General features: G+C 45.2%; 1 protein-coding gene across 3 annotated transcripts in view; it reads left to right on the top strand.

Annotated features, from left to right (window-relative positions):
* The window catches only part of LOC130928710 (ankyrin repeat and BTB/POZ domain-containing protein 3-A-like), a 50,293-nt gene that overhangs the window by 13,832 nt on the left and 14,874 nt on the right, over positions 1–21,587 (top strand). For all 3 annotated transcript variants that reach the window (XM_057855426.1, XM_057855428.1, XM_057855427.1), the window contains 2 exons: positions 16,228–16,386; positions 18,518–18,755. In XM_057855426.1, the coding sequence (XP_057711409.1) occupies positions 16,228–16,386; positions 18,518–18,755 (397 nt within the window). The remainder of the gene's footprint in view (positions 1–16,227; positions 16,387–18,517; positions 18,756–21,587) is intronic.

The raw sequence follows: 21,587 nt of genomic DNA, 5'->3' as shown, positions 1-21,587 counted from the left end.
CGTCTATCAGCCGACGAGTTAACTGCGCGGCGTTATTTCCAAGTCGAACACAGCACGATGTAACCCTTCCTCTCTGCGGTGGCGTGTGTTTCTGCGAGGTTATATAAAAATTAATGAAGCAGTTTTGATGAGCTTTTTGCGGCCCGCTAGATAATCACCGCGGGAGCCATCAGTTACGTTGTGGAAATGATGCGGAATCTTTTCGCTAGTGTCACATCCCAAATAAAGTTGTTAAAAGACAAACTTGGCAAGCTGGAGTGTGAAGGGATACAAAAGAATAACAATAAATTACAATAGGGTTTGGAAATACTAGGTGGGTCTGGATACCGGTGTCGTAATTTGATACCAAAGCGATATCTTCAATTATACGATTTGGTTCGGAAGGGATACCTTTCGATACGATCGGGAAAGAGAGCGATCAACGAGAGTCGACTCGATCCTCGTCCCGGTTGCGCCACGCATTTTTTCCCGACCGACGAAAGCGGGGATAATCACGGCGGGGAAATGAGCCGAGTCCCTTGATGGATGGCGCTGGCTGCCGAGTTCGCTCCTCTGGGAACGGTGTTGCGCTGAATTTTTACGAGTACATTTGTAGCAGGAAACGAGAAGTAGAACTACCCAATCGTCCGTCTATCTGCTAGAGAAACACGCTTCTATCCAGCCAGCACGTAAATGACCAATTTCTTGACAATCGACTGCAATGATGACCATCTGCGGCGACCGGTCGAAGCGCCAGGGCACCGCAGTGGGAGGAGCGGACGGCGAAATGCACTCTGTTGAAGAGCTTTTTATAAATTTCAGAGTTGCGTCAGGCTTATCTTTCTGCGATTGCCGCTGAGCGATGAAGGCAAGCTGCGCATTTGTTCAAGTAATGATAACGGAGCCCGCATCGCTACCCCCTCCCTGGCCGTAATTTGCCTTCTGGTCTTTTATTGACCGTCGAGTCCTAATGGACCGCCATCCGTCACGAGTCTGCTCGGGTCCGACTGAAACCGGAGTTGTAATTGGTTCTTTCCAAACTTCCGGTCGAGACGCCGCGTATGATTAAGTCCCCGTTTGGGAGAGTTTTGGCTCCAAAAGGTGAAATTGGAAAACTCTGTTTGTTCCGGTCAGTTCTTTTCAGTTCCTATCTTGTTAACGAAGAAAGACGTCAATCCATTTGAACCGGGAGTTCCGGCAGCGATCGTCTCTGTGCAAATGGATTGGGTGTCTGTCACCGCCAACTGCATCCTGCCAAAGAGACTTCCCAACGCAAACTTTCCCTTCGATTATGATGCTTTTTACATCTAAATGAGACACTAAACTGTACTAGGCGACAGCTGCGGGTCAAATGGATGTCAAACACCGTGGAAAAATCATTGAAATGACAGCGGGCATCGAACAGCGGGCCGGCGATGCACAATTGGCACGTGCGGCGCGTCTCTTTCGGACACTAAAACAACCACAACGATTAGCATCTTTTTTTTCCCGGGCGCTGCGGAATGTGCCACAGTGTTGCCATGGTAGCACTCGTAGCCGGGGCAATTAGGGGAACCTCGCCTCCGTGGCGTAGTCATGGCGAGGAAAAAAGATCCGTCATTTTCTTCTCACCGGACAGGCTGAATTCCAGTTAACTTTAACTTGTCAGTGAGCCATCTTCCTACACGTTGATATTTTTTTTCCACTCTGCACTCAATAATCCAAGATCAGAAATATTCTCCTGCAGTCAATAGAAGTTTGCATGCTTACATGCAAACTATGTGCTCATCCTGTCACATTACATCATCAAATCCCATCACACGTTTATCCGGGCAGGCATCCAGAACGCGCTGTAACCTCAAATTGGTTTCTGCTCGGAACAAGCTTTGTTGTGATCTTTTTTCTTTTTTTCCCCCACAAAAAAAGTCATGTGTTTCTATTTAAAATAAGGATTATACAGGAAGATGGTAGTTCCTGCTGGGCATTACTGCCTGTCGTACCTCCTCCAGTGCCCACTGGTCGGACGCAGGGTCATCAGCCAGAAACCACCATTTACATCTCCTGGTGGCGGAGCAGTGACAGGGACGTCTCCAGGGTTGGGCATCGAGCATCGATGGGAATCGGTTCTAACACTCCGATGCTCCCGGAATCGTTCGAATTTTTAAATTTCAATTCCTTGTTTCGATGCCCTGACCGCCTAGCGGGAAAAAATTGCTCGAGTTTAAAAACTGATACTTTTATACAAGTTATAATTAGCCCTGTGAGAAGTTCATTTAATTTAAAAAAATGTTGAGAAGTTAAGACTTTAATATAAACTGCAATTTTTTGGAACTTGCTTTTTTTTTTTTGACCCTGCCTCTTAAAAGAATCGGAATCGGGAATCAGTCGGAACCGGATTTAGAAATGTGGAATCGGGATTGGAACCGGAATCGTTCAATTTCAAACGATGCCCAACCCTAGACGTCTCCCTGTCACCTCCTGCAGCTGATGGGTGTTGTCCCCTGGGGCTGTTGTCTGGGGGTTAGGTGTTCTTCCTCTAGGTTTTGTCCGGAGCCAGAGCCAAAACTTCCCTTTTTCAGCCTCTTCTGCCAGGTCTTTTATCGCCGTCTTGAGTCTTCTGCCTGTGAGTCCCACGTCCTTCAGGAGGCGTATTGTTGACATCCCCACAAAGCCTCGGCATCCGACATCCACTGGGTAGATGGTAGTCTTCCAGCCAGCCTCTCGGCACTCAGCAACCAGCTCTGAGTCCTTGGCCTTCTTGCGTTCACAGGCTGCCTCAATCCCCTCTTCCATGGGTACTGTGAGCTCGATACGGAACCCTGCTTTTGCCTTTGCAGACCACACGACTATATCTGGCTGGAGAGAGATGATGGTGATCTCCGTGGTTGACCCTCATACTCCACTCCTGATCAAGGGAAAGGGGCTTTGTTGTTGTCCTGGGCCTGATGCTTCTCCTGACCCCTCCTTTTGCGACGAAGTTAGTGGAGTCCTCTGCAGGTGGTGATAATCTGCTTCCCTGTCGACAGTCCTCCAGCACTTCGGTTAGCTTCCTCAGGACTTGGTCATGGCACCACCTATAGCGGCCCTGGGAGAGCGTGATCTTACAGCCTGTCAAGATGTGCTGGAGACTTATGTTGGGAACATTGCAGAGTGCACACCATTCCTCCCTCCTGAACCACTGGTGGAGGTTCCGAGGGCAGGGAAGCGTGTCATAGGTTAACGGATGGGGAAGCTAAGTCTTGCCTGTGGGATCTTCCACACGTCTGACCAACTGATGTTCCTATGCGTGATCCCCTCCCAGGTTGTCCAGCCTCCTTGCAACACAGCTTTGGTTTTGTAGTGGTCTTCCTCCATCCTCGTCACCTACCACCATCTCTTTCTTTTCCTTGCGGATGGCCTCGGACCAGAAACGTGGTGCATCTCCCCATCCTAAGCCTACTCTCCCTGTCTGGACTCGATCTCCTGGTGTTGTAATCGGCTGATGGCTTGGTCGACTGGGCATTCCACTTGCGGCCAGTCAGAATCTTGGCATTAGCGTTCCGTACTGAATTGTTTGTGGACTCCCTAAGCTTGAGGACCAACCTGGCCTTCTCTTGCATGTAGCCCAGCTGGAGTGACTTCAGTGGTAGCTGCAGCGTGTTTTTTTCCTAAGAGGCCGGCTTCAGAGAGGCAACGTGGAAGCCCCGACCACTTTCGGATGAATGAGTTGGCTTTCCCATCCATCTTGTTCGCGGTCGATGAGGAGATCTCACTCATTTTTATGGGCCACATTATCCTCTGGTAGAGTGTAAATTGGTAGCACCAGACCTTGTATTTCCCAGGGAGTTGGCTTTGATCGATCCTTGCCAGGCCATCGCAGAACCGTTTCATGATAGCTTTCCCCATCTGCTTGTCAGACAGATCTGCGGTGTACTGCCTGCCCAGGCTTTTGATGGGCTGTTTTGCGAGAAGTAGAATCCCCCCCCAACAACAAAGGTGTTGCTGTCATTCCTGAGCTGCTTCAAGTATTCGTTCCATTTGATTGGCGTTGTAATGGTTAGTTTTGAAAGTGTTTTAGTTTCAGTTTTATTGATTTTGGTGGATACACTGTCCTCTAGGGCCAACAATGTATATGACATAACTCTTTTTAACATGGCTGAATCCAGCTGCTTCCTGTTAAGACCAACATAAGGTAAGTAAGTAAGGTATAGTTAGTAGTTTTTTTGTGGGAATATTTGTTTGAACGATGTGTTAAACAAACTGTAAAAACAAACAAAAAAAAACATTAGCATTTGATAGCATTTAAGCTAGTGTAATTTTGCTATGCAAGTTAGCCAATTGTTCTTTTGGTGTACTTGGATCTTAATTTTTTTTAAAAATACTGTTAAAGCTAAGCTTAGGAATTTTATTTTTAAATAAAAGTGCAATTCTGCATAGTTTGAAGAAACAGTTGGGAATTTTGTTTTGTATTTTATACTGTTGAAGCCTTTGTTTTACTATTATTCCGCAACGCATTCAATGCTCCTAATCCGATGACTCGATTATTCGAACTAACTAGTTGACAGATTAATTGACTACTAAAATAATTGATAGCTGCAGCCGTAATTCGAATTTGCAAATTGGGTTACATTTTGTTAGACAAAAATAATTTTTTTTTTTTTGGGATGGGTCCGAAAGTCAACGGGGAATTTTTTTTGCTGTTCCCCATCGAAAGTCAATAGGAACGGCTATCGTATAGGTTTTTATCAGATACCGGCTACTACTGTGTACTTTTTAAAACGGTTCCGTTGCTTAGCGGTCCCTGCACCGATGCTTCTAAAAGTTCCCGACCATTTTTAATGAATGGGGCTTTTTTTTTAATATCATGTTGGGGTAAATAGGTTTTGCTGACCAAAAAAACCCCAAATCAAAATAACGTAGGATAATTGGACTCTCGCAAAGCATTCCCACAATAAAAATGAAAAATAGTTGATTCACCAAATTGGATCTGAACAAGGCCACCCAAAGTCTACATGGAACTAATGGAATTTTAGAGTGTGTCTATTAATATTGATGCCTTTTTGATAAGCCTTCTCATCTCGCTAACATTCGGAAAGGTCGCCGTTCTCACTCCTACCATCCCGGCTCGGTTCCCCAGACCGGCTCATCTCTGACCTGGGCGAAATTTACCGAGACGCGTTTGGTATGCCGCTCTCAGGCCGCGTCTCCTCCCACGTTCTTCTTTTCCACAGGGAGGCCAATAAATGTCACTTTTTTTCTCCCTGTGGGAGATAATTGGAACGCCCGAACGTTTTATTTGCTCCGCTCTGACAGTTTCGCGTTAGTTCGGTTTGCCGTTGCGTACTCTTTTCTTTCAGGACCGTCTTGATGTAAATCATTTCCTGTCACGCTGCCGCAACCTTTCCTGATTAGAATTCCAGGCCGGTGGATATTCCAGAGCTGAGGAGATAAATATCAGATACTTGACAGTGGAGGACTCAAATTATTAGCCTTCCGGAAGGAAATGGTCAGATTTTTCCTAGCATTTTAGCCTGGCCGCCATTGACGGCGATATACGTCCGATCAATGTGGACGTAGAGAGTTGGCGGCCGGCACACTCTGCCAACCCTCTTAGTTAAAACAGATTTGACGTTGAAGACCGGCGACCAGTTTGATAAACGGTCCCCGGAGAAAAGCAAGCCGCACTTTTGGCACAATTCCTAATTTTGTGGGCCAGATGGTAAATGAGCTCTCCCGCAATAAGGCGTGTGCAATATTCCGGAAATTAGTATGACGGATGTAGCGTGCCGGATACTCGTTTATCATGGCTTAATTACCGCGACTTACCTATGCCGCTTTTTATGAATATTGTGTCTTTTGCAGTCTCTGTTATTCATGCGTTGTGTGTTTGTGTTGAAGCGCACACTGTAATTAACTAGCGCTGACCTGCTTTAGCGCTGTCACAGTTGCGGTCAATTGCAGTCAATGAACTCATGAATGGACATTGGATCCGGACAAAAGTATTGGGACGCGTCAAGCTACAAACTTGGCCTTGTGAGAAACGTGACCGTGCGTTCTTGCCACCCATCAGCCTCTAAGTGGTATATCTCACCGCCTTCTCTCTTATCTCTCCTCGCTTGGTTTCATTCCTTTTATTTGAAGAAAAGATGCAGCGCAAAGACAACCAGCGATGGTGCCGATAAGACGGCGGAGGAAGGACAAGACGGATGGCGACGGAGCGGCGCTGCACGCGCTGAATTTACAATCTGTCGCAATGCACCCCGGAACGTCGCCCGCCGCCTCCCCCTCGCTGTCAGGCCGAGGCCCGAACGGAGAAACAATCAAGTGTTTACCTCCCGGGGGCCGTCAATCTATATTGCACAAGATGGGCCATCCATCAGCACGCGCCGCCCCCACTTGGCCTGGATGACTTCACGCTAGTGGGACGCTTGTTATTCCATTTTAGTGTCAATAAACATGTTTAGCACCCTCTATTTAGGCGCAAATTGCTATGATCGGGTTCCAGAAGGGGTAGGACTAGATGGAGTGAGTATGCTGATTGGATACAAAAAAAAAAAAAAAAAATTGGATGGATGCGTATTTATCCGTAGATCCTACCTACCAATGTTCATTGTGATCCGTCCGTGAAAAACAGAGGAAAAAAGCTCAAAATGATAGTGTACACACCAACAATAACATGAGTGGTGACTGGTAAAAAAAAAAAAATCATACATGTAATCATATTAATAATACATTTTATTTCTAGAGCGCTTTTCAAGCCACACAAAGACGCTTCACAAGAGAAATGGAATCACAGTACGATCAAAACAATCATTTAAAAACAACAACAACAAAAAAGATATCAAAAGAATAAAAGCACAATAAAGAGAAGTAAAGATATAACAGAGCTAGGGGTTATGGTGGGTAAGAAAGCGTGAACAGGTGTGTTTTGAGTCTGGATTTGAAAAGTGATAGGGTAGATACACTGTGACGAGGGGGGTAGGGAGTTCCAGAGCTGGGGGGCACATTGACTAAAAGCTCTGGAACCAAAGATGGAGAGGCGGACACGGGGGACAGAAAGGGGGAGAATAGTGGAAGAGCAAAGTGGACAGGGTGGATTGTTTAAACAGAGAAGGTTGCAAAGGTAGGGGGGGGCATGCCATGGAGTGTTTTGAAGGTGATGATGAAGATCTTGTATGCGATTCTTTCTTTGACGGGAAGCCAGTGAAGTTGATGGAGGATGGTGGTGATGTAGTGTGTTGCGGGGGTCCGAGTGATGAGGCGTGCTGCTGAGTTCTGGAGGAGCTGCAGTTTCTGGAGGGACTTTTTAGGGAGACTGAAGAGCAGTGAGTTGCAATAGTCGAGCCGGGAGGTTATTAGATTACAGACCAGGGTGGAAGCGGTATGGCGGGTGAGAGAAGGGAGGAGGCGAGAAATGTTGCGAAAGTGGAAATAGGATGATCTAGTGATGCTGTTGATATGTGACCGGAAGGAGAGCGTGCTGTCGAAGATGACACCCAGACTTTTAACCTGAGTAGAAGGAGAGATCGGTACATTGTTGATGGTAATAGAGAACTTATGGACATTAGAGAGCATTGCGGTGGTTCCAACCAGGAGGACTTCTGATTTTGAGCTGCTGAGTAGGAGGAAGTTTAGAGGAGAACCAAGAGTTAATGTCATCCAAGCAAAGGGTGAGGGAGGAACGTGGTAGCAAGGCGGTTGGTTTTGAGGAGATGTAGAGCTGGGTGTCATCCGCGTAACAGTAGAAGTGAATGTTGTGTTTGTGGAAGATGGAACCGAGGGGCAGAATGTAATTGATAAAGAGGAGCGGTCCCAGGACAGACCCCTGGGGCACGCCCGCGGAGACAGAGAGGGAATTGGATTTATTGGGGCCGAATTTGACAAATTGTGTGCGGTTAGACAGGTAGGAAGTGAACCAGGAAAGGGGTGCGTGGGTGATACCGAGGGAGGAGAGTCGATTGGTCGAGAAGGATAGTGTGGGAAATGGTGTCGAAGGCGGCAGTGAGACCGAGGAGGACAAGGATTGATAATAAACCAGAGTTGGATGCTATGAGGAGGTCGTTTGCAATTCTAAGTAAGGCTGTTTCATTGCTTTGGAGGGGGCGGAAACCGGATTGAAACTGCTCGTAAATGTCATTGGTAATGAGGTGGTTATGGAGTTAGGATGCAATGGTTTTTTCGAGAATTTTGGAAATGAAAGGTAGGTTGGAGATGGGGCGGAGGTTATTGAAATTGGTGGGATCCAGGCTGGGTGTCTTCATGTATCCTCCAGAAATCCTCCAGTAAGTGAAGAGGTCAGCGGTAATGATCGAGCGGGTCGTCGACGAACGCCACTTCGCTCTCCCGGAGTGAAAATCGTAGCCGTTATGGATCGGGAGCGGTCGCGGTTGCACAAATCGTTGGCGCGTGCCGTGTCGGGAGCGTGCGACCGGCGGACAGCGCTCGCCTCGGGCCGCCGCCATCGATCGTACAGTGGCAACACAATGTTGCGTCGTAATCTTTTGAGGATGATGTTTTTTACATTTTGCAGATGAGCATCTTGAAAAGTCCTCCTTGTTGTTTGGGCAGTAGCTCGCTAGTGAAAAGCAAAATGAAAACATCACACAGAAGAAGGAGGAGGAGGGTGGCGGATGACCGTGCGTGTTGACTTCTGCTGCCGCTTTCATGTGGGGGGGAGATAATTTGCTCCCTAGAGGAGGTAGATGATATCTCGGTGTGAAGTTGTGTGGATTTTCCAGGGAAAACCGCCCCTTCACCCCCACGGATGCCTGTTGTGTTTAAATATATATATTTCCAAAACATGTTTATGCGGCTGCAGGAAGCAAACAGCCAGCGGCTTCTTTTTCTTCTTGCCTTCTGAACGTCTCACCTTCTCTTTTTCAAAGGATTTACCCAATCCCTTTGAGTTCAAGCTTTAACATGAAAGGTCCCACTTTTTTTTCCCACACAGTCTGTCACTAGCAGGCTTCCAATCCAAGGCTTTTTTTTGTATGACCGCTGCTGAACTTATGACCTTATACGGTGGGCAGGAAGTACAAATTAAGAGCGGCTTGCTTCAAAATAGTGTTTTGAAATGATTTTAGCTGACTAAAGTGGCATCCTGCCCTCAAGTTAATGATAGAAAGTCCAGTTTAAACTTTCCCACGTAGGGTTAGCCTCATCCGGATCTCGCCTGTTTTATTTTGGGAACGCGCGAGTGCTGTGGGCGAGGCCCGGCCGGCCGCATCGTGCTGGAGAGTTCAGCTTTTCAACTGGCCGACATCCTCGGCCGCTCCTCGTGACCCACTTCGCTAATTGGAGCAAACTCGGAACCAAACTAAATGGAGCCTGCGGATTTAGCCCGATACTTTAGGATGATATCTGGTCCTCGAAGCTCACTTTCATGAACGAAACTCCAATCCTCCTTTTGTATTTCTTGACTTTTCAGCACGTCTCGGCATAAACATAAGTGGCATATTTACTACTTATTTCCAAGAAGGAAAACCCGCTTTAGAGTCACAAATGAGAGCATTTATCGGCTGAGCGAGCGCAATCGCTCAGAGACAACAAAGGCTAGGCAAGGCGGCCCAGCAAACATTCCAGGATGTCGAGAGCTGCTGCTTTCATCTCGGGAGACGACATTACCCACAATTCTCCCGTGGATAGAAAATGAACATACTTTTGAACTCCTTTCTTAGCTTAGGTGCCAATGGAGCAATAACTTATCTCCATTTGACACCCGATTCACACCGTTTCAACTCCCAAATGTTCCGAAAATTCGCACAATGCTGGCTTGTTTTCCCACAAGTTCAATTTTTTGGACAAAGATCCTTTCCAATGGCACAAATTCTCCATTCCGACTTTCAACTTGGACTCCATTTAGTGCTAGCCAAAAATATTGGCACCCCTGCAATTCTGTCAGATAATGCTCAATTTCTCCCAGAAAATGCAAATGCTTTGATAGTAATATGTTCATTTATTTTGCTTGCCATTAAAAAAACACAAAAGAGAATGGAATTTTTTAAAAATCAATATTATTTTACACAAAACATCAAAAATGCGCCAGACAAAAGTATTGGCACCCTTTGAAAAATCATGTGACGCTCCTCTAATTTGTGTAATTAACAGCACCAGTTACTTACCTGTGGCACGTAACAGGGGTGGCAATAACTAAATCATGCTTGCAACCAGTTAAAATGGATTAAAATGGACTCAACCTCTGTCCTGTGCGTTGTGTGTACCACATTGAGCATGGAGAAAAGAAAGAAGACCAAAGAACTGTCTCAGGACTTGAGAAGCAAAATTGTGAGGAAGCATGGGCAATCTCAAGGCTTCAATTCCATCTCCAAAGACCTGAATGTTCCCGTGTCTATTGTGCGCAGTGTCATCAATAAGTACAGCCCATGGCACTGTGGCTAACCTCCCTAGATGTGGAGGGGAATAAAAATTGACAAGCGATTTCAATGAAACATTGTACGTATGGTGGATAAAGAACCTTGACTAACATCCAAACAAGTTCAAGCTGTTCTGCAGTCCGAGGGTAAAAGTATCAACCCGTAATATCAGCCGGCGTCCAAATGAAAAGGGACTTTATGGTAGGATACCCAGGAAGACCCCACTTCTGATCCAGAGACAAAAACAAGCCAGGGTGGAGCTTGCCAAAACTTAACTGAGAAAGCCAAAAACGTTTTGGAAGGATGTTCTCTGCTCAGGTGAGCTTTTTGGGAAAAGGCATCAACATAGAGTTTACAGCAGGGGTGGCCAACGTCGGTCCTTGAGTGCCCCTATCCAGCTTGTTTTCCATGTCTCCCTCCTCCAATACACTTGACTCAAATAATCAGGATCGTTATCAGGCTCCTGCAGAGCTTACTAATGAGCTGATCATTTGATTCAGGTGTTTTAAAGGAGGGAGACATGGAAAACAAGCTGGATAGGGGCCCTCGAGGACTGGAGTTGGCTACCCCTGGTTGACAGGGGGAAAAAAACGAGGCATTCAAAGAAAAGAACACGGTCCCCACAGTCAAACATGGTGGAGGTTCCCTGATGTTTTGGGGTTGCTTTGCTGCCTCCGGCACTGGACTGCTTGACTGTCTGCATGGTATTATGAAGTCTGAAGACTACCAACAAATTTTGCAGTATAATGTAGAACGCTGGGTTTTCCTCAGAGGTCTTCCAGCAGGACAATGACCCAAAACACACTTCAAAAAGCACTAGAAAATGCTTTGAGAGAAAGCAATGAGTCCAGACCGGAATCCCATAGAACACCTGTGGAGAAATCAGAAAATAGCACCCTTCAAATCTCAGTTGGCCAAAGAAGAATGGTCTAAAATTCCAGCATAGCATTGTAAAAAAAAACTCATTGATGGATACAGGAAGTGTTTTTTTTCGCAGTTGTTCTGTCTAAAGGTTGCGCTACCAAGTGTAAGGCTGAAGGTGCCAATACTTTTGTCCTGCCCATTTTTGGGGTTTTGTGTAAAATGATAATGAATTTTTTTTTTCCATTCTCCTTTGTGTTTTTTCATTGCAAGCAAAATAAATGAAGATATTACTAGCACAGCATTTGTCAATGCAGTCATTTTCTGTGAGAAAGGGAGCATTATCTGACAGAATTGCAGGGGTGCCAATACTTTTGGCCAGCAGTGATTGGTGGATCCACAAAAATAAAATCTGATGATGGCCCCAGATAATGAGTAGGGGTGTGACAAAATATCAAAATGGTGATATATCGTGATACTTTGTATCTCAAAAGGTTATCGATATGCTCCTGCCAGGGATCGAGATAACATTTTAAAAAGGTGTCCAAAAAAAAAAAAAAAATGAACCAACAAGTTGCTACCAAAATCTTCCACCATGATAGTATCTCAGTTAACTCTAGGGCTGCACTGACTGTGCTCGACGCCGATTTTCAGGGCATTTAAAGGTCACTTGCTGTTCATTTTAGGGCATTTACAGGTCATTTTCTGCTGAGTTTGAGTCACTGCCTATTCTTTTGGGTGATTCTCAGGTTACTTCCTGTTCTGTAACTCAAACTGAGCAGGAAGAGACCCATAAAATACCCCAAAATCAACAGAGGTAACTGAAAATCAAAAGCAAAATGACCTTAAATTGCTCAAAATGACCTCATTGCCTGGCATTGGCCGCCACTACCGGCCATAGACGTTCAATCCGTTTGAAGTGGGAGGGATGGCAGCGAATGAACGAATGTCACCCTCCCACTTTAAATGGATTGGACGTCTACAAGTGATAAACTCATTCCAATTCACAGCAGAAGCTTGTTTTTCTGTTTCTTAATTGTTTGTAGAATATCCTGGAATGATTTCCTGACCAATGTATCGATAATCGTTGTATCGCCATATCGTCAGATCATCGTTATCGTGAGCTTTGTATCGCAAATCGAATCGTATCTTGAGGTACCAAGAGGTTCCCACTCCTAATAATGAGTAGGAAGTGACCCGGAAATGCTTCAAAATCAAGAAGTGACTGGAAATCATTCTCACACAATTTCCTCCCAAATGGCATTTTCTCATTTTCCCATTTTGTTGGGTCGGGAGCTTCCTAACCTTCGTTACCTTTCCTTTCAACCGTGCCGGTAAAGGTGACCCCCGTCACCGTCACGTCACGGTGCGTCTCCAATTGAACGGTGCGTCTGATTGGATGAACACCTGACACCTCCATTAACGGGCCGGCTGACGGGGCGTCCCCTCGGGCGCCGCTGTCACGGTGACGCTAAGTGGCAGGCCGGGATGAGACGGGACCCCGACCGACCTTAACCGCGCCCCCTCAACCTCAGTCAGCATCTTAGCTGTCAGGGGCCGGAATTGCGCCACCCCCGCCGGCTGCTGACGGCGGCAAAATGATGAGCGACGTCTTTACTGCGCAGATATGCTACTGTCAGGACTTGGCATTTCTGCCTTCCCCAAGGAAATTCTGTTTTCATTGCCTTGCGCAGCTGCCGCTGAGCTGAATGGAATGAGATTAGTCAAAGTGGGAAAAAAAATCGTTTGACATCATGTCATTTCTCTGAGCAAACGGGCAAAATGGGCGTAACCCTAACGTACTTGAATTGCCATCGCAACCTTTGTGATTGGTCGCCCATTGACCCGGAAGTGCACTGGTTACGTGACGCCCGCCGAGCTGCCTCTGCAAATGTCCCAAAACACTTGGAATTGTGTCATGACCGTTGCGGCCGCTCTTTTCCGGCGTTACCTTTTTGTGAGAGGGAGAGTTTTAGCTTTTTATTTCAATGTCAACTCGCCGTTTTCTCCCTTTCCGTTTCTCGTCATCTCCAGTTGTATAATAAAGCTCCTTTACGGCCTCCAAACTTCACACACATTAGGATCCAAATTTTGACGGCGATGGGAATGGACTGGGAGGACTCGGCGCTAGCCTCCCAGTTCAAATGAATTGGACGTCCGGTGACCAACACGCTTGATTTTAAAAGAGCCACATGATCGGATGTCGATCATGGTCAACGGCGCTGAAAGAGCCCCACGAAAACTCATCTGAAAATGACGTATTGATTTGTTTTCACGATCCTCGCAGTGCTCGTAGCGTCACCGCTGCAAGGGAAAACACATTGTGCTCGCCCATCCGATATACGCACGCAGGCCCTCAGCTGAGAGGTTCTTTTTATTGCGTTTGTGCTTCCCTTACACTAAGACCCGCTGAGCCAATGGCGGCGCAATGGCCTGTTGCCATGGCGACTACCTGTTAATATTCCGGCAGAGTTTGCTCACCGGCGTTCGTTCGGGAGGGGACGGGATTGCCGCACTCTTCCCGGAGAGAATCGATTCCTGCAGGTGGAAAGAAAAAGCTGTTTGATGCGCGTCATCCAGACGGAAGATCCGTGTCAATTAATTGACCTTGACGAGGATTATCGCCGGTGTAATCCCGCCGAAAAGGGAAATGCGTCCGTTTGTGCCGGCGTTTGAAGGTGCAAAGTGGATGAATGGCCATCAAATAGAAGGGCAGGAAAGAGTTGAACCGATCTGCTGCCATCCCAATCACGTTTATCCTTCTGAAGGGAATAGTTACCTTTCTCGCACACACCATATACAGTAACTGTTTGTATTACTCTAACACACTTAGTATAATCAATCAGGGAATAGTATCGTTTCTTACATGTACTGTAGGACTGTTTGTACTACTCTAACACACCTAATATAAAATAAATAGCACTTACACCAGTTTAATGAGAAGAAGCAGAATAGATACACAATGCCATCTTATCACCAAAGCCCAACGTGTGCGCCACGAGCAAGATTGACGCAACAACTCTCGCAATCAGTTCTCCCGGCCACTCCAAGGACAAAGAGCAGGGCGCTCTGTCCTAAAACAAGAAGCATCGGCCGCCCAACCAGGATATAAAGTCGATAACGGGCGCTCGGGACGTCAAGACCGGCGTCGGTCGCTGTGGCAACCACGTCTGATGGAGAAAATATTATGTGACCCGAAGTGCATTAGCACATTATGCCTTATGATAAATTCAATCCGGATCAAAGAGCGGAGTGATGGGGGAAAATATTACATTATGCTTTTGTGATGTATGATTGCTTCTGTGACATAGATTGTAACAACTTCTATTGTTTTTCACCTTGTTCCCATAGTTAGGAGACGCGCTTGAGAATCTCACGAGATAACTTGTTTTGCACCATAGTATTGTTTTACTACACGCCTGGGTCCCATAGAGATAACTTGTTTTGCACCCATAATATTTACCATTTGTTGCATCTGTTGCAGCACAGCTCATTTGTCCCATGTGAAAAGCCCTTTTTCAAGGGGCTGAACCGAAAGTAGCTTAAATGTTTGTGATTGGACGGGGCCGCGCCGCTCTGGGGCAGACGTTTGCTTCTCCGCCTCCGAGGGGTGCGTCCTTACAAAACGGGACATTTCCGGGCGACCCGTGACGTCCGCCAGGGGTCACGTACGGATCGCCTGGCTCTGTTCCTTTGCCGCTCTGCTGGAGTGTTGCTGGCTTCCCACTCATTTGTCACGGTAAGCGATTTTCATTGCTAGGGGACACTTGGTTGTGCTGTAACGTAGCGCGGGGATTCTGGGATTGACAAACTCAAATCTAGCGTCATCGTTGACATTTGTTATGCTTGTTTTTGATACTTGTTGCTTGCTCTCGTGGGATTGTAATCAATGAATCTCATTTATTCTGCATTTTCTAATCAATAAACATCATCTATTGAGCAAAAGTGTGCCTGTTACTGATTCACCGCGAACCTGGAAATTTCAGAAAACAACGTCCCAGCCACGATGGATGACGCACGAACCTAACCGCCCAAAACCGGCCACAGAGAGATGATCCCAAGACAACACCCGGCCACACCTTCGGCCCGGCCCACTCCATCGCGGCTTTCAAAAAGACTGGACACTGAGATAACAAAGGGTTCGCTGCTCGGAAACATTTCTATGTAGCCTTGTTTTGGACCCAGCATTGTTCCTCCGTCGTCTGTTTGGCCTTGTTTTTTGACCATTGTCGACGAATAAATTGTCAACCTGTTTTCTGCGAGCCTTCTTCAAACTTTTGGAACATGGAGTCAGTACGCGGGGAATGTTGGCCCCCACCGGTTGGCTTCACTTCCTTTTCTGACCTCATGACCCTAAAATGTTATCACCTCTTCCATTTGGTATTACAAAAGATCCCTGTATCTGTTCTTGCGTCAACTTCAACGCAAACATACTGAAGCCAATACATAAGCTCCGTCTCCTGTAAACTTCACCTACTGGCGGAGGCGATAAGTAGCGAGGTGTTTCAAATGGTGCACTGGATAGGTTTCTGAATAGAAACTTCCCAACTATGATCGTACTTTTTGCATGTGAATAAGACAATGAAATGGATTGAAAGCCCGTTGGCATTAAAGCCAGTGAAATAATTTAGCGACGTGCAACTCGGCTAGCACGTGGACTCTCCAAAAAGTCTTCTTAAAAGCCTCTGACGTTTGATGACTTTCCTTCAAACGCCGTCTACTTGCTTCCGGAATGTTTTTTTTGATGAGGCCTCTCTGGGACTTTCAAGGGAGAGGCTGGCGGAATTCCTGCCGCTCGCGTTCGCCGGCCGACATTCCTCGCCGGATTCCCGGCTCGCTACTGGGGATTGACTCCAAATGTTGTTTACGCCGCGCTTTTCCCCAAGACGAGAAGTAAAAGCTTGCTCGTGTTTGCGCGGGGATTAAATTCTGCTGCCGCCTTGATAAGAAAAGCTGCGGAATAAAAGTCTTTTATGGTGTTAAACATAAGATACGATCAGAAGTTTGAGCTTAATCCTCTGGTTAAAATGAGCCCGAACCTTCTGTTTGTGTTCAGGTGTGCCGAGTTTGCCCGAAAGTCTCAACCTGCACCGAGACCAGCAGCAGCAGCAGCAGCAGCAGCAGCGCTCGGGTCACGGCTGCTACGGCCAGGCCGAACTCCGCACGCTGGAGCAGTCGCTGCTAGCCACGCGTGTGGGAAGCATCGCAGAGCTCAGTGAGTATCACGCATCGGTTCCTTTGCCACCCTTCTCCGAGCGCGTCTTCTCCATTATCCGCGTCCTCCGTAATGGCTTCTTTTAATGGAAGAGCTCCTGGACTCGCAGACAGCCGAGAGATTCACTGGCATGTGTCGCCTTTCATCTCCGGGCCATCTATTTTTTATTATCCCCGACTTTATACTCCGCCGCGCTTCATTTTTCGCCGCGTGACACATTCGGCATGATGGAAACGGGGCGTAAATCTTCACGGGCGGACGTGACCGATTTGACTTTCGGTCGTCCCGATAGACACGCCTCCCGAGTTTGACCGACAAGTCGGCTCAGTTCCGTGATGGGAAGGCTCAGGGGCAGTTTACATGGCGACTCTGTGTCATAATAACTGAGTAGTGGACTCGCCTTGCGTGCATATGGTGTTGACGAAGACAAAAAATTCTGAATCCTGCCTCCAAAGTGGAAGAATCCGATTGCGGGTGATTAAGGGGGGGCTTCCTTGGCATGCATATCAAAAGCTCCCGCGGCGCGAGACTGCGACGATAACGTCAGCACTCGAACACGTCACATTGGGCGTGCGCAGCGGTGCTACTAAACATTAAAAACAGCAAATATGGCGGAATGTCGGCTTTAATTTTTAATAATATTTTTAAATTAAATATGTTGAATGTTTCCATTTTTGTGCCTTTTTGAACAAAAGAAAAATGCCATTGCTTCGAGTGGGCGAGCATATTTTTTTCCACGCTGAGGGAGCTTGGTGGGGTCAAAGTGCATCATTCTCTGTCGCCCTGTAAATCTGCACTGCCCCCTAGGGCCTGGCATGAATACAACATCGTTTTCATGCAGAATTGTGACATTTTTCGAATGGAGACACAAATTTGAAATGTTTCGCATTCTCGGAGAGTCACCATGTAAACAGCCCCTCAATCTTTGTCGGTTGGGATCGCACGCGTTTGAAACCTGTCGTTTGCCGTTGATGGCGAAAGAAACCTGATTCACTGGGAGGGGCCGATGAATGTTTACTCATTGAAACTCGATACCGACATTTTATGATCAAGATGATAAGGGACACAGGAAGCCATTTTTCAATTATTCTTCGAAAAGGGAGTTTATATTTCGGCCAAATTGGAAAGTCGAAGAACACTTAATAGCACTCGACAGCTTCAGTTTCTAAGTGTTTGTGTTCTTGAACTGAAGTTGGGAGGCGTCCTTTTGGCATCGGTCGTACAGGCGGCCTTCCATCGTCGAGCTCAAGGACGACACGGGCGGCCTCGCTTGCCAAGGATTCACTTTAAACAATGAATCCATTCATCCCAAACAAAAATCGGCCTCGTTTTCCAACGCAAAATAAACACCGGGCAGGAAACGCGTTATGGTCTGACTCGGAACGCTTACATTGCAGTTGTTGTTTTTCTGGGGAGGGAAAAGACAAGGACTATTAGAAAAATGCTAAATTTCATGGGAAAGGCAACTATTGAGGGCGCTTCTCATTTTTTCAATGGAATTTTTCCAAAGGAAATTCTCAACATAGCTCCGGTTAATGAATACCACACTGTATATTGCTATGGGGATCCCATTTTGGATTATGGAATAAACGTCAAAACGTTTCTCGAGCTGACACTTCATTAGTCACCGTCTCATTTGCATATTCCATAAGCGTAAAATACAAAGTGATGAGTCCTTCCTACCGGGAATAACAACACGATATGCTATTTTTTTCTTTTGAATTTTGCTGAGGTAATCAGAGCAGGACTAAAAAAAAAAAAAAAACAAGCAAGAGCAGCAGAAGAATTAATGAAGCGACCCGCCGCTTCATCAAGGGAGGCATTAGCCGTTTGTCTCGTTAAAAATCAAAGTGGTTATTTGGCCAAACCCCCCCGAGAGGGCTTTTGGATGCCTTCCAGCCACCATCGCGCCTCTTTTCTTGATCTTGGAAAGCCCGCCTGACAGACAACCTTCAACAATTCCAAAAGAGAAAAATGATCGCAACTTCCTCAAGGCATTATCCGAAAATAAAATAGAAAGTTTCGCCGTCGCCGAAGACAATAAAACAGATCGTACGTCAATCGTCGTCAAACATGATCGCATCTTTTAAAAGCTCCATTTTCTGTTTGGATATCCTTCTTGCGTCCCCAGGTGATTTGGTGTCACGGGCCATGCACCACCTGCAGCCGCTCCACGTCAAGAACGCGGCCAACGGGACCCCGCCGCATCACCGCCACGGCACGGCCGGCGGCACTTCGGACGGCGCGGCCGGCTCCGTCCACTGGGAGCCCGAGGCGCTCTACACCTTGTGCTACTTCATGCACTGCCCGCAGATGGAGTGGGAGAACCCCAACGTGGAACCCTCTAAAGTCTCGCTACACAGCGAGAGGTGAGATCGATTTAATCGAGTCTGTACGTTTGTGTTGACAATCCCTCAAGAACGAATAAAGGGATTTTGTTCCTTCATTCGCTGTCAACTACTCACTCAGTTAAGTTTTTGACTTAAACCCTTCGGACTCACATTTTTTCTGCTGGGCAAGTCTGCGCTGATTTTTACTTTACTCAAACACCACCAGAACAAAGTGCTTTTTTTTCTTTGGTTATTTTCAATGTGAAATGAGCACTTAACATTATCCTTTTTGAAGTTGCGTTTGGTCAGCCATTTGCAAAGAGCCAAAAATAAGGCGTGCCAAACCTCACAATTTGATTTCGATGGGTAAAGTTTCATCCAATCATCTCCCAGAAGTGTATGATGTTAAATCAAGGCCAAAAGTACCGTATTGTCCCGAATATAAGACTGTGTTTTTTGCATTGAAATAAGACTGAAAAAGAGGGGGTCGTCTTATATTCGCGGTCTAGACATTATACCCATTCATGACGCTAGATGACGGCAGATATCACTGAAGCGATGTTCTGTCATGACAGATCTCAGTTACTCTCAAGTTTAACCAGTTTGCATTATTTTATTGCAATACTTTTCCTTATTCAGATTTGTTTCAAGACTACAGTTACAGTTAGACTTCACTTTGATGGTTAATGCAGTTATTGCAATTTTGTTGTTTTATCACAATAGATTGGTTTATTTACATTTCAAAAACCAGAAGCCATTCCTTTACGAATGTGATTGCACTTTAGTTGACATATTTAAATGTTCAGATTTGAATGAGGCAAAATAACATGCTTTTTCTCTCAAATATATTGTTATTTGTTTCGGATGTACTGTAATTATTTTCTGTATAAAAATTAATTTGGTGTTCAAAAAGTCTTTTTTCAAACTTGAGTCTTGAAAAAGAGGGGGTCGTCTTGTAATCAGGGCCGTCTTCTATTCGGGCCAATACGGTATTGTAATCTGAAAAAAAGAAACGATCGGAAAAAAAAGAAAGTGAAACCTAATGTTTGTTTTATTCCTGAATCTTTCAAAAGCGAAAAAAACGTTTTGATTTTTCTCAGTTACAAAGTTGATATTTTCAGGTTCAAAGTTTTTTTTTTTACACTTTCAGATCTTTTTTTTTTTTTTCACTTACAGATCTTATTTTTTCAGTTTCAATTTTTTTCCATATTCAAATCTTTTCACTTTCCAATCTTTTTTTCGCTTTCAGATCTTTTTTTTTTTTTTTCAGTTTCAAAACTTTTGTCCGTGTTTTAACGCGGTGGGGCGGGGCCTCGAGGAGAGGCGTGTTGAATTGATAGCCTATCAAAGCAACCCCAAATGATGCTGCCTTCAGGAAACGTGGGTACTTTGATTAATTATCACTTCACTCTCTCCACTTTATTTTCTTGATACCTGTAGTTAAAGTAATGCTAAGGGGGGGCTTTGTCTTTTGTAACTCTGAACGACTCTTGGTCAGTTTTCATGAATAAAAATAGGAAAATATGCCAGTTTGTTGACTTCTACCTAAAGAAACAATGTGTCTGAAATCCAATAGAAAACGCAAACGCAGCGTGGCATCTTTTTTGCTCGTTTGTGCTGCAATAATTTTCGTTTGTGCTGCTATCATCTTTGAGATATTAGTGCAAAATGGACCCAAAGTGGTGCCATTTGTTTGTGCTAGTTCATGATGCTACGGTTGTAGCCATATGCGGATTTTAAGGGGCGGCCACGGGGGGCATGCCCCCTCTGGTGGTCGAAAAGTGAAAAAAAAAAAAAAAAAAAAATTAATAATGGGTCAAAATTGTTTTTCTCTAGGGGAGGGCAATTTTATTTTTCAAATGAATGTTTTCTTTGATTGAAAATATTTTTTTGATTGAAGCAACTTTTTGGGGATGGAATAATTCAGACACAAATTTCCCACCCATAATATGGCCCAAACACAAAAAGGAGTGCTTCAATCAACGAAAAATTTTCAATGAAAAATTAGGTGTTCAAATGAAAATTTTTCAATCTCAAATAATTTTTCGCATTAAAAAACTTTCTTTCTATGAAATTCTTCTTTTCTTTGATTGAAGTGATTTTTCTTTTTGAATATATATTTCTTATGAAGCAACTTCTTTTTTGATTGAATAAAAAAGACAAAAATGTCCTAGCCAAAATTTGGCCCAAACACAAATCAACATTACTTCAATGAAAAAAGTTGCTTCAATCGAAAAAAAACTTGACTTCAATGAAAAAAAAAAAAAAGATTTTTTGATTGAAGGAACATTTTTTTGGGTTGAAAATATATATTTTGATAGTAGCAACTTTTTTTGATTGAATAATAAAGATACAAATCTACCTCCATATGGCTCTGCCCAGGGGATACAATTTTTCCAGCGGTAACTACATTGGCACAACAACGGCGGGCGCACCACATTCAAGTCAAAGCAGTCTTAAAATTTTAAAACTGTTTCATCATTTAAAGATAGATTCAAGTCAAGATTTTGCCAATTTAAGAGTATTTTACATAAAAAGATACTCACCTTAGGTTCGTTACAACAGAGCCTTCCTGAGGAATCTACTGCTTTAAGATGGCAGCTGTTGACGAAGACAGCAAGTCTGTCGTTTCGCATCTAGTTGTATATACATCTTCTAACGCCGCCGAGTTTGTCATTTCGCATCTAGCTCTATATACGTGTGATATCTTTGGAACGCATCAGACGCTACAAGCGTAGCATCATGAACTAGCACAAACATATGGCACTACTTCAGGTCCATTTTGCACGAATATCTCAAAAAAATAGCATCACAAGTGAAAATTATTACAGCACAAACTAGCCAAAAAGATGCTACGCTGCGTTCGTGTTT

Source organism: Corythoichthys intestinalis, chromosome 13 (assembly GCF_030265065.1).
Source record: "Corythoichthys intestinalis isolate RoL2023-P3 chromosome 13, ASM3026506v1, whole genome shotgun sequence".
Lineage (NCBI taxonomy): Eukaryota > Metazoa > Chordata > Actinopteri > Syngnathiformes > Syngnathidae > Corythoichthys > Corythoichthys intestinalis.
Note: the sequence above shows the minus strand (reverse complement) of the source record. Positions and strands in the feature narration are given on the sequence as shown.